The sequence below is a fragment of the Psittacula echo genome (assembly GCF_963264785.1).
Source record: "Psittacula echo genome assembly, chromosome: 23".
Lineage (NCBI taxonomy): Eukaryota > Metazoa > Chordata > Aves > Psittaciformes > Psittacidae > Psittacula > Psittacula echo.
The window spans coordinates 4,260,550-4,277,079 of NC_137748.1; the positions used below are offsets into that span (position 1 = coordinate 4,260,550).

Genomic DNA, 16,530 nt, shown 5'->3' on the forward strand with positions numbered 1-16,530 from the left:
ACCTTGCTTGGCTCTGCTCTGCTCGAGTGATGCAATATTTGACTGTTGTTTTACAAGTGCTGGGAGGCATCGATGGCTCCTGCTCCGCAGCTCGGCCCAAAGCCACCCTTGACAAGGGAGTGACGAGGAGGAGGCTTCATTGGGTGCTCAGAGCAGAGCAGCCACCATTCCCATTCCCCCCTGGCAGCCACACACACCGGACAGGGGAAGGATGGAGGAGGAGACCACAGCACACGTGGCCCTTGGCAAACCAGCAGCACCTCATGGCTGCAGCCAGCCCTGGGCACAGGGGGACTGCGGGAGCTGGGGCCAGGGCAGAGTCCTGCCGCGCTCTGATCCCTGTCTGCGGGTTCATCCCTAGGGAACGGTCAGCGTTGCAGTGGCTGGGAGCCAGCAGGACCCTGGGCTTCGGTCCCACAAGGGGCACCAGCTCCGGGTCCCCACATCCCTGGCAGGTGGCTGCCCCATTCCCCTGGGAGCTGCCCCATTCATCCCCATCTGCATCCCAAGCGGCTTATCTGCATCCGGAGACCCCTAATCCATTGCTTGGCTCAGACACCATCCCCGCTGCGCTGCGGGGGGGCCATGGTGCAGGGGAAGGAGCAAACCCACCCTGTGACCTCCTTTTGGAGCCACAAACAACTGCAATCCCACAGCGCCCAGGGGCAGCAAAAGGGGATGAGGTTGGTGGCGAGTGCCCGGCGCTGCAGGGTCCAGCCTGGCACAGGGACCTTCCTCCACTGCAAATCAGGCCGCGGCACTCGCCCAGCCTGATGCCAACGGGAGCCTTCAGAGAGCAACCCCCAAGATCAGATCAGATCAGCGGCAAATTAACCCCATGAGGGAAGGGCCAGGCCCCCCGGGTAAACCCAGGGAGCGGGGCAGGTTCCGACAGGGATGCAGCGGGGCGTGTGGGTGCAGGGAGATAAGCAAGCACTTATCTGCAGGAGCGCGGGACAGGACGCCGTGTTCCCCACTGCAAACGGCTGTGGCAACCCCAGGGTTTGCATAGGGGTAGGAAAATTCCTCGGTCTGGGGTTTTCCAGCCCATCCTGCAGCTGGCGGAGGGGAGCTGGGAACCACCGAGGGGAAGGGAAGAGGGGTCCCTGGGGCTGGGCTGGGGCAGGTTCCCGTGTGAGGAATGGGGGGGATGATCCGTGTGAGCCCAGCGGCCGCCTCGGGCGCAGCAATGGGGTTGCCAGCGCCGTGCAGAGCCGTGGCTGGGGCTAATGGGGGGATGGAGGGTCCTGGTGGGGCTGGCTCCCAGAGCAGGCGCAGGAGATGGCCTCAGCATTGAGCTCAAACCCCGGCAGGATGCTCCAAGGCCGTCTCCAGCACCTCAAGCAGTGCAGTCGGTTCCATCGGGGTGCATGGGGGGTTGTTGAGCAGGACCTGCATGGAAACACCCTGTGCTGACAGCAATGAGCTCCCTCTTGGCCTCACCAGACCCCAAACCCTGCCATGGAGGCTCTGCAGGTGATGCTGGTGCTTCGTGGGCAGCACATTGGGGACCGGCTGCTCCCGGCACATCCTCACTTTGCCCTGCAGAGCCTGGGCCCTGCTGCCCCAACCAGGGTTAAAGGACATGGGTGGGACAGAGCCGCACACAGCCCCCCCTGCCCCAGCCCCTGTGCCCGGGGCCATGGGGCAGCCCCATGGCAGAGCCGTGGCACCGGCACCACCACGGCCTCATCCTCCCAGCCCAGCACTGGAACTTCCCTGACGCAAGCGGAGGGGCCGTGGTTGGTGCCACCCCCCCGGTGCCCCCCGCCCCAGCAGGTCCCTGCCGAGCCCCGATAAGGGCCGAGCTGTGGCCCCCGCAGCGCGGAGCAAACCGCAGGCTGACGTCAGGGCCCACGGGGGCCCCGGTTCCCGGAGCGGGGCCCAGCACCAGCTTCAGAGCCTTTATTGTGGAGAACGTCAGAGCCGGTCGGTACAGCAATAAAATATACCAAAAATAAACCTTTGTACAGGATTGGTGCCACCGGAGGCACCGCGCGGGCACGGAGCCCTCAGCCTGCCCGCACGCAGCCAAAGGGCTGGCTCCGTCCTGCACCCCCTGCCAGGGCTCCATTGCCGCTGCTGTTACCCACGGCCCCATTCACACCCTGCTCGGGGGGGGGGCAGCTTTCCCTCCTCTTCCTCACTTGGAGGGTAGGAGGGCTCCCCCCTTTTGGTAACTACAACCCCACACGGGGCAGCTTCCCCCTCCCCTGTGCAAGGAAACCTGCCCCGTGCTGCACTCGTGTCTCTGCTGAGAGACACCAGGTTCCTCGCCCTAGGTCCATCCTGCTCCCTGCAGCTCTTGCCCCCTCCTGCCTTAGCAGTGACAGCCAAACCTCCAGCACAACCGGCACAAGCTGCAACCCCACTGCCTGCAACAGCACCGGCCATGCCCGAGCAGAAGACCTGGGCCAGGCCCTCCATTGCCATCACATTGGCTCCATTTCCTGTCCTCCACCAGGTCCAACGGGGCAGTGCCTGCTCCAGCCTGGCCCCAGGGCGAGCCACGGCTGGGGCAGCCACTGTGGTTATACCCAGACCCCAGAACCGACCCAAGATGTGAATGCTGCTTGCTCACAAGCATGCAGTGGTGCTCGGGACACAGCCCTGCCTCAGGGCAGCCTCTGCACCGCAGGGAAAGGGCTGTCCCCACCGGAGCTCAGCACCCGTAGCAGGGAGCTGGTGGCAAGAACAGGTCCCTGAAATCCCCTGCTCCTGGCAAAGCCCAGGCTGAGCGCACCCAGCATCACCCGCAGGCCCATGGGCAGCAGCTCCGAGCCACGCGCTGAGCCCCTGCTGCAGGGCAGGTAACCGGGGCTGGGGCCAGGACCAGCCCCGTGGGGGCAAATCCAGGCCCCTGAAGCGTCCATGGGCTGCTGGCCTCGGCCAGGCAGGAGAGCAGCTTCCAGCAGCAGGGAGCAGGGCCGGGGCTGCAGAAGCGGGCGTACAAAGGGCGGCTGCAGGCGGAGGGGAACAGGCACTTGAATGAGCAAACCAAGAGTAAAAAACGGGCAGGGAAGGGAATAGAAAAGGTTCATCCCCCCCCGGAGGCAGCGGGGCCGCCCCGGGAGCACTCAGGTCACACAAGGGCCCCGTGGTGAGGACCCGGACCCAGCTCCTCCTGAAGAACGGCCCCGAGCATCCATGAGTGAGACCAGGGGGGGCTCTGTGGGGATGGGAGCCACGTCCTGGGGGTCCCGCAGGCGCTGGCGAGCACCTCACATGGGGGAGGAGGCGCATTCCGGGGTCAGCTCCATGTCGAAGGTCAGCGACTCTGCGGGGAGACGCAGCCGGAGGTTACGGGACCCGTGCGTGGTCCCCCCCCCGGGCGCCGCGCCCCACCGGACTCACCGAACTGCCCCCCGGTGTTGGCCTCCGCTCCCTCGCTGGTGCTGCCGAACTGCATGAGCGTGTCCAGGGTGCGCGGGGACATGGGCAGGTCGATGGTGTTGCTGAAGGAGGTGCTGCGCGAGGGAGGAAGAGCAGAGAAAGCTCCAGGCTCAGGGCCTGGATGGAGCCCTCCGACACCCCCGCTGCCCCCCGACGGGCCCCAGGGCACGGCAGAGCCGCTCCAGAGAGCTCCACACAGGAAAGGGGCCCCGGGAGGGGAAGGCCGGGCTGCGGCGCGGGCAGAGAGGAGCCCAGCGGCACCCGGACAGCATCCACATCCCCCCCCCGGCACGGCTGAGCCCACAGACACCCCCCAGCCCTCACAGGCAGTCCCAGGGGCACTCACGGGGTGACACAGATGAACTTGGTCTTCAGATAGGGAGCAGCACCTGCGCAGGAGCAGCCTCATCAGCAGCCACCCAAGGAGGAACCCATCCCCTGCCTGCCTCCCAGGGACCCCCTGCTCATTCCGCACCATGGCTGTGCCCGGCGGGGTCCAGCCCCCACCAGTGGCACGGGGAGCACAGAAAGTCAACAACTACCTGAGTCCGTAGCTTCAGAGTGCTCCTGGCTCTCGGAGCGGCAGTACTTCCCGAACGCCTCCTCCTTGGGGATGTCTGGGTACAGGTACACCAGGGGGGACACCAGGATGTTGGTGGCATCCATGATCTTGTAGCCCATGATGATCTCGGCGAATGACATGTTGTTCAGCTGCTGCTTGGTGTAAGGCTCCACGGACTGGATCTGGGTCTTCCCTGTACAAGGAGACTTTTGACACGGGGCAAGACACCCGCGTTCCCCAAACCCCCCAGGGGCAGCGGGGACGGGAGCAGCCTGGGGCCATGCTCAATGTCACAACGCACCCAGCAGAGCGGGGCAGGACAGGGACCTGCCAAGTGCTTTCAGTGCCATGGAAAGCTGCACCACACGGGTGGCACACGGGCAAGGACACCCAGCAAAGGGCACCCAGGCTCAGAGAGCGAACCTAGGCAGGGTGCTTGCCAGGCCAAGGGCAAAGAACAGAGGTTGCACGAGGAGGGTCCAAGCCCCAGGCACCCAGGGCAGCGAGGGGGGAGCCACGCACCGCTGATGTCCTTCTCCACCCACGTGAAGGTGATGCCCCCCTCCTTGCTGCTCTCGCTGAACCGCAGCAGGAAGGTGCCCGGGGGCTTGGTGCTCAGGATCGCTCGCTCCCGCTCCTTGCTGATGAAGCCCATGATGTACCTGGGCAGCAGGAAGCGAGGAGAGGTCAGGCTACCAGAGCAGGGTCTGAACCAGGCAGGACCTGGCCTGGCCACCACCAGAGCCACCCCAGTGCAAGGATCCCCAAGGGGTTCTGCTCTGACCCAGCCAAGAGACAGAAAACGCTTCCCAGGAGAGCCCCTGCCCAAGGCCCAGCCCAACCAAGGACCTCTGGGCCAATGCTCACCCTTCATTCCACAGCGCCAGGATGTACTTTTTCACCAAGTCAATGATGTTGTCCAGCCAGACCCAGAAGGAGAAGCCTTTGCCAGCCATGTTCTCCTGAGGAGGAGGGCAAGGAGGCTGTGAGCCTTGGAGGAAGGGAAGAGCCAAGGGAAGGTGCTCAGGAGAAGGGAGGGGGTTGTACCTTGCAGAACTTGGCCCAGGTGATCTGACAGCCGGAGTAATTCACACCCGGGCCTGGCAGAGAACAGAAGCATCAACGTTTAGGGAAGAGCTGCTCTTCCAAAGACACCAGCTCCAGGGAACAGCCCCAGGTTTGTGTTGCTTGGCAGAGAACCAGGAACCGAAACTACAGCTCCCCTCCCAACCACCCAGCCCTGCTCCTACAGCGAGTGATGAGCCCCGCAGGGACACACACACCGGGTTACCTAGAAGCTTCTCTGCCAGTGTCGTCAGCTGCTCGATGCTGAGGCCACGCTTGGTGGTGGAGGAGAACTGCCAGCTCAGCACCTCTGCCACCTGGTCCCACGTCCCGATGGGGGGCTTGGTGAAGAAGTTCACGTTCTGCACAAGGGGAAACAGAGCCCTGAGCAGGATGTGGGGCAGGAGCAGGGCCGGGTCCTGCTCCAGCCGGGTCCCAGGCCCTACCTTGGGGTTGTTGGTCAGCATGTTGTACCACAGGATGGAGGCCCAGGCATTTGGCATCTGGCAGATGTTGGAGATGACGACCACAGGCAGCGAGTGGGTCTGCAAAGACAGGATGTGACCACAGGCTGGGACATCTCCCAGGGCTCCCCTGCACCCATGGCAGCGCAGGCAGGAACCCACAGCTCACCTCCAGGTCGATCTTCAGCCCCTGGTGATACACCTCTGTCTCGAAGGTGATGAGGTGCAGCTCCTCCGTGACTATGAGCGAGGCCTGCGGTGGAGGGACACAATGAGCACGCAGGCGCTTGGCCATCAGGCCCCGCACGCAGCTCGGGTCTGGGTGGAAGGGGCCCAGCTGCTGGTAAAGAGCTCCCCAGCCAGGACACCAGCACTCACATCGCAGTTGGCTCGGCCTCCGTTACCGCAGCGCTGCTCCCGCAGGGTCTGTGGGCAGAGGGGATGGGCTGTGGTGACACCGTGACAGCGCGTGGCCGCACCAGGAGCAGCCCAAGAGCCTGTGGTACCTACCAGGTGCTTGAACTCAGCCGAGAGGCTGCCGTTGTTGGACTCTTCCATGTTCATGACCTTGGTGTTTGTGCCCAGGATGTTAAACTTACGGGACCTCAAGAGAGGAAAGACAGAGCGGGGCTGACGGCGCGTCCAGAGTGGATGCGCCAGCGGGAGCTTTGCCAAAGGAAGCCAGGAAAACCCCCAAACCGCTGCACTTACCCCCGGAGTGCTGCAACGTCCCCAGAGTCCCTAGGGAAGGGGAGAGAGACGGCGGTCATAGAATCATAGAATGGTTTGGGTCGGAAAGGACCTTAAGATCATCCAGTTCCTAACCCCCTGCCATGGGCAGGGACACCTCACACTAAACCATGGCACCCAAGGCTCTGTCCAACCTGGCCTTGAACACTGCCAGGGATGGAGCATTCACAGCCTCCCTGGGCAACCCATTCCAGTGCCTCACCACCCTCACAGTAAAGAACTTCTTCCTTAGATCCAATCTAAACTTCCCCTGTTTCAGTTTGAACCCGTTACCCCTTGTCCTGTCACTACAGTCCCTGATGAAGAGTCCATCCCCAGCACCCTTATAGCCCCTGTTCAGATACTGGAAGGCTGCTCTGAGGTCTCCACGCAACGTTCTCTTCTCGTGGCCGTGGCCTTCCCACGCTGGTGCAGACAAGCTGGTGTGCGGGGCTGCTGTATCACTGCGTGGAGTCCCGCAAGCCCCCAAGCTGTCCCCCATCATGGGAATGAACCCTCAGGACCCCGCACCACCCCACACCCCCCCCTTCTACCAAGGATCATACTCGGTGCAGGGATGGAGCCTGACCCAAGGAGAGCAGAATAAGTCCCACTCCAGTAACTCCCCCCAGCACCAGCAGGATCAGAGCAAGGGACTCACTTGTCGATGCAGACTTTGATTTTCAGCTGATAGTTCAGCTCTGGGAACTTGACCAGCAACCTGCACAGGGGCAGAGTGTGAGCATCCTGCACAACCCCAGTTCACTGCAGCATCTGGCAGAGGCTGCAGAGCTGCTGTATGGGCAGCACTGGTGTCCCCAGCAGCAGCAGCAGCACCTTTCACACCACCTCTCCCTGCCGCAGGGCACTGACCCACCTGACTTTGGTGGTGAACTGCACCCCGGTTTTGATGACCAGGGGCCGGTCGGGGTGCATGGGCATGCAGGGCTGCCGCTCCACGACGAAAGCGCTGCAGGGGAAAGGCATCAGAACCACATTCACACCTCGGGCCCGATTTGGCCACTCGCTGCCCCCCTCTCCAGCCAGCGCCTGTGAGCAGGGACCATCAGCACCTTTTCATCAGGTTCCGGAAGAGGTCCACGATCCGCTCCTCCAGCATGGGCCGGTGCTGGACAATGGGGTCACCCTTGTAGGACACTTTCTGCTGCAGCTCTTCCAACTTCTTGATCTGCTGCCGGGTCTGTAGCTGCGATTCGGCAAGAGAGGTTATCCTAGGGGAGCAGGAGGAACCAGCGTTAGCTCTGGCTGCAGAGCTCTCTCTGCCCTTGCTTGGGCGAGACAGGACCAGCAGAGAACAGAACGTGCCTGGGGCTCACATTACTAAAGAAACCTCCAGGTTCTGCAGAGACGCACCTGGAACCTCTCACAGCAGCCTTAAACCCCCCAGGCCTGGGGCAAACCATTCCAATGCCCACTGCTGGGGATCAGCCTGACTCATGGGTTACATCTCCCCGTGCAGGCACCAGAAGCCCATTTGCAAGGCTGTTTCCAGAGGCAGGAGCTCATGTGCACTGCAGGGGTTGGAATGCCTCCTCTCTAGGGCCTGCTGCAGCCCCAGGCAGCTCTCACCAGTTCTCCAGCCGGTCTAAGCAGATATTGGGGGGGCCGCCAATGCAGGCGATCTGCTGCCGCCTCTTCCAGTCCGCCAGTTCCTCATCCGCCAGCATCTTCTGCACATACTCCATGGCTGAGAGCAGCCCCGCCAGCTCGCTCACAATGCCCTGGTGAGGCAGAAAGCAGAACTTCCATCACCCCCCGAGTTACACACCCACAGACAGGCAGGGTCCCACAGGCCTGCGCTCCCAGCTCTGGCCATGCAGGGACACCAAAGCCAGCCTCCTGGAAAAGGGCATCCCCAGACCAGCTCCACCACGTACCCGTCGCATCTGGTCCAGCGCCGTCAGCATCTGCTCCAGCTGCTGCATCTTCTGCCGGGTCACGGACTGGTTGTTTCCATTCAGATCCTGCATGTCTGTGCAGAGGTGTGAGGCTTCAGCCACTCGCAGCGACTGCTCCTACCCACCCGACATCACGCAAACAAACCGCTTCAACCTCCAAAGAGCAGGCAGCTTAGAAAGCCTTCCCCAGTTAAGCACTATCACCTCCACAAGCCATTCCTTCGCTCACAAGCGGAGCTCTGGTTCAGCACCCCCGCAGGCAGAATCAGTGGCAGAAACAAAGGAGGTTTCTCCAATTGCCATGCAAATGCCCTGAGCCTCAGCCACCCTTCTGACTTGGGGAGGAGGCCCTGGGAGGGCTGGAACATGCCCTCCAGCATGTTTCCGTGCAGGAACACACTCTGGTTCACCAGGTGCTAATGAGCTTCCATTACCTCCTTGGCTTTTCAAAGTCTTGTAGTTAAAATCAAAGTCATCCTGGAGATTCTCCACCACTTTCATCTTCTGCTCCAGATCCTGCAAGGCAAGAGATGCGCATTTATTCAAAGTACTGAATCACTGCGGTGGGGAAAGGAGAAGGTGCTGACGCAGCACACATACCTGCACCCTCTTCCTCACGTCCTGCAGATGCTGCTCCAGCATCTGCTGCTTTTCTGTCACTACAGCTGCTGTGGGATGAGTGGCCTGTCCCCCTTGCTGCGGAGGGCACAAGGAGGGCATGAGAACAGGGCCATGGCTCCCCTCCCAGCCTGCACCCAGAGGTGCTGCAGGTCTCCATCCTCTTCATTAACAAAAGCCGGTGCAGCTGCTCCCTTGCAGCATTAGCTGCAGGGCTGCACAGCAAAGTGCACCCAAGCAAGGGGTGAGAGGAGAGATGGATGCACAAAGAGCCACCCAGGCTGCATCCTGGAGGGAAGCAGCTGCTGTCTGGAGAGCAGAAGTCATCACCCACCGCAGCCAAACCACCCCTCAGCACAAAGCAGCTTTGTTGCTGAAGGGAGCACATGGGGAGCTGCAGCTGCAGCACCGAGTCCTGCATGGGCTGGGGTGGAGGCCCTAGGACACCCCCCCAAGCCACTGACCTGGGCTGCGGTGGCCGCGGTCTGGAGGAGCCGGGACTCTTCCCACAGGCAGCGAGCCACGATGCGGGCGATCTCCATCGGCTTCTCCAGGTACCTGCTCTGTAAGAGATGTCAAAGAAGCCCCGAGGTCAGCAGGCACAAAGGCACAGCCTAACCCCTGGGATCCCCACATCCTTTACGGCTGCGGATCGCAAAAGCCACCAGACTTCCACCGGTGCCAAGCCCGCGCCTCCCATCTCACCTGCAGGAACTGCTTGATGCGCCGCAGGTTGTGCTGGTAGAGGACGTTGGACTCCTGCAGGAAGCGGCTGTACTGCTGGTCGATCTCCCCCAGCAGGTTGTGGAACACCAGCGTGGCATGGGACTCCTTGCTGGCAGCGTACGCCCTGCGCAGGGAGGGCAGAGCCCTGGGTGCTGGCACAGGGGAAGGGGCAGGCAGGTCCGGCACAGTTTAACCCCCAGCCACCTTCCTAACCTGCACCGCAGCATGGGAGGAGCAGGCCTGACCTGCTTCACGTCATTGAACCAAGCCCTCGGATCGTGCCTGTGGGCAGGGCGATGAGGAGCTTTTGGACTTGGGCTTAAAGTGTGGCCTTAAGCCAGGGAGACAGCACCCAAGCACCTCACCAGCCCCAGGCGCTCTCTGGATGGGATCCAGGAACCGGTGCTCTGCGTCAAGCTCATTTACAGCAGAGGTCAATGTCAGCCAGCCCTGGATGGGGACACCTCTGCTTTGGAGCTCCCCCTTCCCCTGACCTGGGGTCTGCACCATGCACACCGAGTCCTGCTCCCCTTTACCTCTCAGGGAAAGCAATAGAGCTCCTCACATCACCCAGTGCCTGCTGCACCCAGGGTGGGCATCCCAAGCAAAGTCCTCGCATCGGCGTTCCGCAAGGACCTACCAGTCCTGGCTCTCAATCCACGGGGCCAGGAACTGCCGGAGCTCCATGGGAAAGCTGTCGCTGTAGAGCTGGTGGAGCTGCTCCAGGTACCGCGTGTCGAGCTGCTGCAGCTGGTTCCATTGGGCCATCCTGGCCAGCTCCGGAGACCTGCTGGGAAGGGCACACTCAGAGCTGACACCGGGGCCTGCAGGCTCCTCCTGTCACTGGTTCACACCCAGCCATGGCCACTGCTGCTGGCAGGGCAGCACCGGAGACAGGCAGGACACGTGGTGCCGGGAGGGCTGACACCGGCAGTGCCGAGGGACTGGCGCAGCTCCGGGTCCCCAGATCGCCCAAGGGATGAGCCCAAGCCCGGTGTCCCTGCGGGACCCATCACACATCCAGGAGCTGGATCCGGAGCCAGCAGCCCTGGGACCAGCCCCGGTTTGTGCCTCTGAGCCGGATCTGGGGAAGGTGGAACCACAGCCTGGAACTGCACCCCTGGAGCGGGAGAAACGGCACAGACACCTCGGGGAGGGTGGGAAGGAGCGGATCTGGCTGCGATGGGAAAACCCTCTTCATCCTCAGCCCTGACAGCACCGGAGGGAGCTGCCCCTGCCCTGCTCTGCCCCCCAAGAGCAGCCGCCCCAGCTGCAGAGCTGAATGAAGCCCACGTTGACTCATTCCCTTCATGACATTCACCTGGAACCCGTGAGGTCAGAGAGCAGAGCTCAGCGCTGCACCGCTCTGCACTGGTCACAGGCACACAGCTCTGGGCTCGCTTCAGCCTGGTTAGCACCCCAGGACAGCACCATTCCCGAGCGCCTGCGGCAGCAAAGCTCTCCCCTAAGGTTTCCTACCTCCTACCCCGAGGAGGAGGAGTCTTGGAGGTCACCAGTGGCAGGTACAAGGCTTTAATGCGGTGCCAGCATCTCCAGGCAGCCTCCGGGCGGGCAGCACAAGCGCTGCTGTGCTCGGGAGGCACGGAAGGAGCTGCAGAGCTTACAGGAAGGGGAAGGCGGAGACTGCCAGGAAGCAGCAGAAAGGAGGAAGGAGCAATCTGCGGGTCAGTGACTTGTGAAGGGATGGAAGCAACCGAGGGGCAGCGAGCGGCGGCTCTGCCCCGCGCCGCCAAGGGCACCTCCTTACAGGGAGCCGTTTGCCCCCCGAGGAGCCGGGGGGACGGCAAAGGGGGGGGGTGAAGGTGTGGGGATGGGATGGGAGGCAGGGAGCAGGGCCCGGCCAGCAGAGCTGTCAGTGAGGAGGGAGGGCCGGGTGCTGGCGCAGCACGGGAGGGTCACACCGGACACTGGCACCAGCGCCCTGTGAGGTGCAGTTTGTGGCCATTGCTCCTTCCCCATTTCCTTGGCTGCTTTTTGTGCAAGGAGAGAAAGGAGGGAACATCCTCCTGTGGGCTGAGGCACAGGGACAGGACAGACACTGGCACCTGACATGGACTTAAAGAGGGGTTTAGACCTTCACAGCCACAGAGACAGGAGCAACGTCCACAGGACATCAACCTTGAACAGCAGACCCGTGGTGCAATCCTCAGGGAGGACCACGTGAGCCAAGCCTGTTCTCAGTGGAGCAACACATGAAAGGGAGGCCCTGGCAAAACCCTGTAAACAAGAGAGGCTCCTTCAGCCTCAGGGCAAGACCTGGATTGATGCGACAGGGCCCCAGATGAGGGCTCTGCACTGGGCATCACATCAAAGCCCCATCCTGCTGCGGGCTCAGCTCTTTGCTGGCCATTTGAACGGCTGCAGCAGCGCTGGCAGCAGCATGTGGGGAGCTTCCAACACAGTCCTGGTGCTCCTGGTACAGGGTGAACCTTACGGTGCTTCTGGGGGGAAGCCCCACAAATGCTTGGAGAGGGCAAGGGCTGAAAACCAACATGGCACCAGAGTGCCCTGCCCGGCCGGTGAGCTCAGCCTCCCCACTTCCTATTGCACCATAGCAGCGGCTGCTGCAGCCCCAAGCCAAGGACCAGAGCCGCTGGATCCCCATCAAGGGGAGCCGCTGGATCCCCATCAAGGGGAGCCGTCTTCCTGGAGCAGCTCACAGATGGACTTTGCCCCTTCGGGCTGCAGCAGCCACTTCACTGCACCCTTGATCCACGCAGATCCTCTACAAGCAAGCCCCAACCCGGGTACTTCAGGGCAGTAATGGGAGCCCCCCAGGCCAGGAGGGAGCCCCCCGCGCTGCCACGTGGCATTTGGACAGGAATCGGCCACTTCTCACTGCCACAAATAGCGCAGGAGGAGCCGCTGCGGCCCCGCTCAGCGCATGCTCTGCACCCGCAGGAAGCTGGTGCCCAGCCAGGCCCCGGCCCCGTGCACTGAGCCCTGGAGACAGACCCAGCGTGCGGGGACAGGAGCTGCCCCCAGCACCCGGGAGGCAAAGGAAGTGCTGCAGAGCACGGCCCCGGGGCCACCGGGAGCAGCAGCCCGGGGCAGGGGCTCCGCTGCATCCCGGTCCCACCTCGAGGGATGTCTCAGCAGCAGCAGCTCACGCTGAGCTCAAGCGGAGCCTGCCCTGGCCAAGCCATGCACTGCAGATGGGAAGAGCTCCCCATGGGCTTGGCTTGAACACAGGCTCAGGCCAGCGAGGCAGCAGTGGGTGGCAGGGGGACAACGCAGCCCTGGGGAGGGCCTGCAGCCCATCAGAGCTGGGAGCAGGAAACAGCCTAAAGCTGGGCTGAGAGCAGATGTTGCCTCCTGGAGCACAGCACCGAGCTCCAGTGCCTCCAGCATCAACAGAAGGCAGCCGGGCAGCCTGAAGCACCCATCAAAGGGGGGAAAGCGTCCCTGTGATGCTCTTACTGATGCAGTCACCAGCATGAGGGAAACTGGGATCTAATCAGCCCCGATGCCCCGCACAGGAGCCTCTCCTCAGTAGCCCCATTGTGGGGAAGCCTTGACCAGGTTGAGAGATTTGAGGGTCGATCCTTTCTGATTGTGCTGGACTCTGTGGTGAGCCTCTGGAGCAGAGCCAGGCAGCACCCAACCCAGCCAGGGCCCAGCGCAGCACGATGCAAGCTCCAGAGCTCAGAGCAAAGCTGCTAAAAGTAGCTCAAGAGCTCAAGTTCATCTTTCTTTAGCTCCCCGCCAAGGGCAGAGCACAATGGGCCCAAGCTGTGCAGCGTCCCCAGCTCCGTTACTGCCAGCAGTGCCCAGGTCACGTTCAGTTATCACCAGTGGGAGCATCACAGCCTCGCTCGGATCCAAGCGGCTGCCGTGACTCCAAGCGCCTTCCTGCCCAGCTCCCACACACGCACCCGCAGCCGGATGAACAACTGCGCTCCACCAAAGCAGCGAATGGCTCCGGGCAACACAAGCGCTTTGCAAGGGCTGTTTTGGGAGGACCTGGCTCCAGCTCCTCGGGAGCGGTTTCAAAGCCAGCCCCAGAGGTGGGAAAACCGAGCAGCGACGCCGGGATTTGCAAAGGAGAAGAGGTGACAGTGCGGGGCAGAGCTCCCCAGCGACCCACGCACCACCCATGGCTGTTCCCCATCGCAGCTCCTGCAGGCTCCATCCCAGCTCCCACTGCCCCTGTCCCCATCCCCAGCACGCACCCCTCCTGCCCCTGTGGGAGCAGCAGGAGAGGCTCCAGTGCAGTGGGCAGTGCCAGTGATCACCTCCAGGGTGGAAGCAGGGTTGGCTGCCCTGCCCCATACACGGGTAGGGCCAGTGCCCTGCAGAGGCAGAAGGGGGGTGCACACGCAGCCTGAGGGACAGGAGCCATGCACAGCCCAGGGCAGCGGCCGGCAGAGCCCTCACAGAGCACTTGGGCAGCTCCACCACCCATGGGCCATGTTCACCTGGGGCACACCTTGCTCCCTGCCTGCTCCTCGGTCACTGCATCGCCCCTGCCCGATGCTCACCCAGCCAAAGCACTGCTGAGCAGCTCTGTGCAAGGGCTTAAAGCTCCACTAGAGACGTCAGCCGGGCTCTTCCAGCGCTGGTGCAGGACCCTCCTCTGGTGTCAGTCTTGTTCACGCTGATGAAATGACCCCTCACCATTTCACAGGCGGCACCAGGACCTACCCGAAGCCCTGCTCCAGCCCAGGGTCCAGCCCATAGTTAAACCCCAGCCAGGACACAGGGGTGTGTGAGCACCCACCACGGACACGGCACCGGGGCGCAGCTCCTCTGGTCCGGATGCTCTGACCCCTCAGTAGGGTCTGTGCGGGAACAGACCCGGCTCCGCACCGGGAGGAACCGAGAGCCCTGGGAGCTGAACCCCCGTTACTGCGGGAGGACTGGGTTAATCACTGCCCTGATTACGACCCGTGCTGCCCTCAGATGCTGCTCGGCGCCGGTGCACGGCGGCCTCGGCTCAGCCCCGCCGCCGGGATTCCAAAGCGAACCGGCGAGCACAGGGACCGGAGGCAGCTCCGCGCCCCGGCCCGCTCCGTCCGCCACCGGCTCAGCCCCGCTCCCCCCCCCCCCGGGGTACAGCGGCCCCGACTCCCGCTCCCGGCGCCAAAGGCCCCGGCCCCCCCGCGCTCACCGGCGGTCCCGGCGGGGCGGGGCAGCGGCTCCCGGTGCCGGCGACGATCGCGTCCGGACCCTGCCCGAGTGACGAGGACCTGCAGCCTCGCGGCCCCGCCCCACTGCGTCACTCCGGGCACAGCCAATGGCGACGCGGCGCTCCTATGGCCCCGCGAGGGACGGGCCCTGACGGCCAATCAGAGCGGCCGCCGCGCAGTACGTCACGGCTCGCGGCGGCTCGGGGGGCTGCCCCGTGACGGCTGTTCCCGGATGGCACCGCCTCCCGCCGCAGGGAGGCGCTGGGGAGGGAGCGGCGCGGGGCGGCGCGGCGGGGGGGGCAGCGGCTGCCGGGAACGGCCGTGCGGGAAACCCAGCTGAGTTCCGGGCAGCGCCGTGACGTCACGGCGCGGCCCGCCGCCACCGCCACCGCTTCTTAAAGGGGCAGCGCCGACCTCTGGCGGCTCCTGAGTTCCGACGGCGCGGTCCCTGGTCCCTCCGGTGCCCCCGGGCCGGTGCACGGAGAGGCCGCACGCGGGTGGTTTAGAAAAGAGACTTTATTTGTCGCGCTCTCGCCGGGACGCAGCCGCGGGAGCGTTGGGGCTCGTCCGGCCGCGCCCGCCCGGCCCGGGGAAGGGGGGAACTTGCGAGGAAACGGCCCGGGGGGGCCCGGAACCGCCTCCCCGTGGGCACAGCCGGTGCTCGGGGACCGGGGGCTGCCCGCAAACGCCACCTGCTCGGGAACAACGGCTGCGGCCGCGCTGCCCTGGGACGGCTTTACCGGGACACCGGGTCGAGCCCCGGGGCCAGGCCGGGTGCAGCAGACGATAAGCGGGACATGACGCTTAGGGGAGAAGCGGGTTTATCTATGGGGTTACGCTGGCTCCGAAGGGAGGGAAGCGGCAGCGCTCCCGGGAAGGGTCGAGCCCGGCAAGGAGATGGGGACGGGCACGATCGGGGCCCTCCCGCGCCCCTCGCCGGCATCGGCCGCTCCGGGCGCAGCCACTCCCGCGGGGCCGGGTCTGAGCCGGGGCCGTGCCCGCGACTGCGCTGGCGCTGCCTTGTGCAAGGTGAAGCTGCAGAAAGCGGGAGAGAAGCGAGGAGGTGGCGGGAGCTCGGAAACACTCAAGGTCCGGGGCTGGCCGGTGTCGAGGCCGCTCTGTGGCAGCCACAAGCCTCGCTCCATCAGCGCATCCCGAATCCCTCCGGAAACGCAGGCGGCGGTGACCGCTCTGGCGCTGTTGCTTGCGCGTCCCCTCGGTGCCTGCCGCCACCGCCGCTGCGGGTGCAGAGGGACCGGATCCAGCACCACGTCCGTGGCGCTCCCTGGACCCGCCGAGGCTCTGGCAACCGGATCCATAACGCGGGCAGGGAGGGGGCAGCCCCGGCGCTGCCATGGCCCCAGCACCGAGGGAGGGAGCACTGGGCCCGGCTGTGTGGTGCCACACGGGCACCCACGGCTGTCCCCGCTGCAGGGTGGCTTTGTGACAAAGCCATCCAAGGCAGCAGTGGGTCACGGAGTCCTGGGGAGGGCAGAGCGGCTCAGGGCTGTGTGGTGGCCATGCAGGGCTCTGCCTGTCAGCAGGACTCCTGCATGATGGGTGCAACCGTAGCCTCCTCGGATGCTGGAGCCCCCCTGCCTGTGGGACAGCCGCAGGGGGGATATGGGCAGGATGCTGTCTTGACACCAGGTCTTGGCTTCTGGAGGACACTTGAGCTTTCCAGGTGTACAGCCGTTATCTTGGTTTTAGCACTGTCCAGCTGGGCCGGGTCCCCGTCACTCAAATCCCGTCTTCAGGCTTGGTGCTAAAGGCTTTCTGCAGCAGGAATGGTCTCCAAAGGGTGATTGGACAGTGTAAGAAAAAGAGTCCCGTGTTCCTAATGTTTGTGTGCTAAAACTAAAACATAAACTACACCTTGTCCAAGCAGGCAGGGATCGGCATCG

General features: G+C 63.8%; 1 protein-coding gene across 4 annotated transcripts; it reads right to left on the reverse strand.

Moving 5' to 3' along the window:
• Nucleotides 1–1,896: 1,896 nt before the first annotated feature.
• Nucleotides 1,897–14,701, reverse strand: STAT3 (signal transducer and activator of transcription 3). 4 transcript variants are annotated; one of them, XM_080633295.1, is made up of 24 exons: nt 14,608–14,701; nt 10,117–10,266; nt 9,456–9,600; nt 9,215–9,313; nt 8,733–8,828; nt 8,567–8,648; nt 8,112–8,206; nt 7,804–7,955; nt 7,287–7,445; nt 7,091–7,183; nt 6,875–6,934; nt 6,196–6,225; nt 5,995–6,088; nt 5,863–5,910; nt 5,654–5,737; nt 5,467–5,565; nt 5,247–5,382; nt 5,003–5,055; nt 4,823–4,917; nt 4,478–4,617; nt 3,933–4,148; nt 3,740–3,782; nt 3,355–3,467; nt 1,897–3,277 (listed from the first exon to the last, which is right to left on the reverse strand). In XM_080633295.1, exons 2-24 carry the CDS (start codon nt 10,242–10,244, stop codon nt 3,222–3,224), a joined length of 2,316 nt encoding a protein of 771 aa, XP_080489421.1. In that variant the 5' UTR covers nt 10,245–10,266; nt 14,608–14,701; the 3' UTR covers nt 1,897–3,221. The 4 variants fall into 4 exon arrangements, with proteins under 4 accessions (XP_080489421.1, XP_080489419.1, XP_080489418.1 ...); XM_080633293.1 differs by having other exon boundaries at nt 3,936–4,148; nt 10,117–10,263; nt 14,608–14,686; XM_080633292.1 differs by having other exon boundaries at nt 10,117–10,263; nt 14,608–14,686.
• Nucleotides 14,702–16,530: the final 1,829 nt, after the last annotated feature.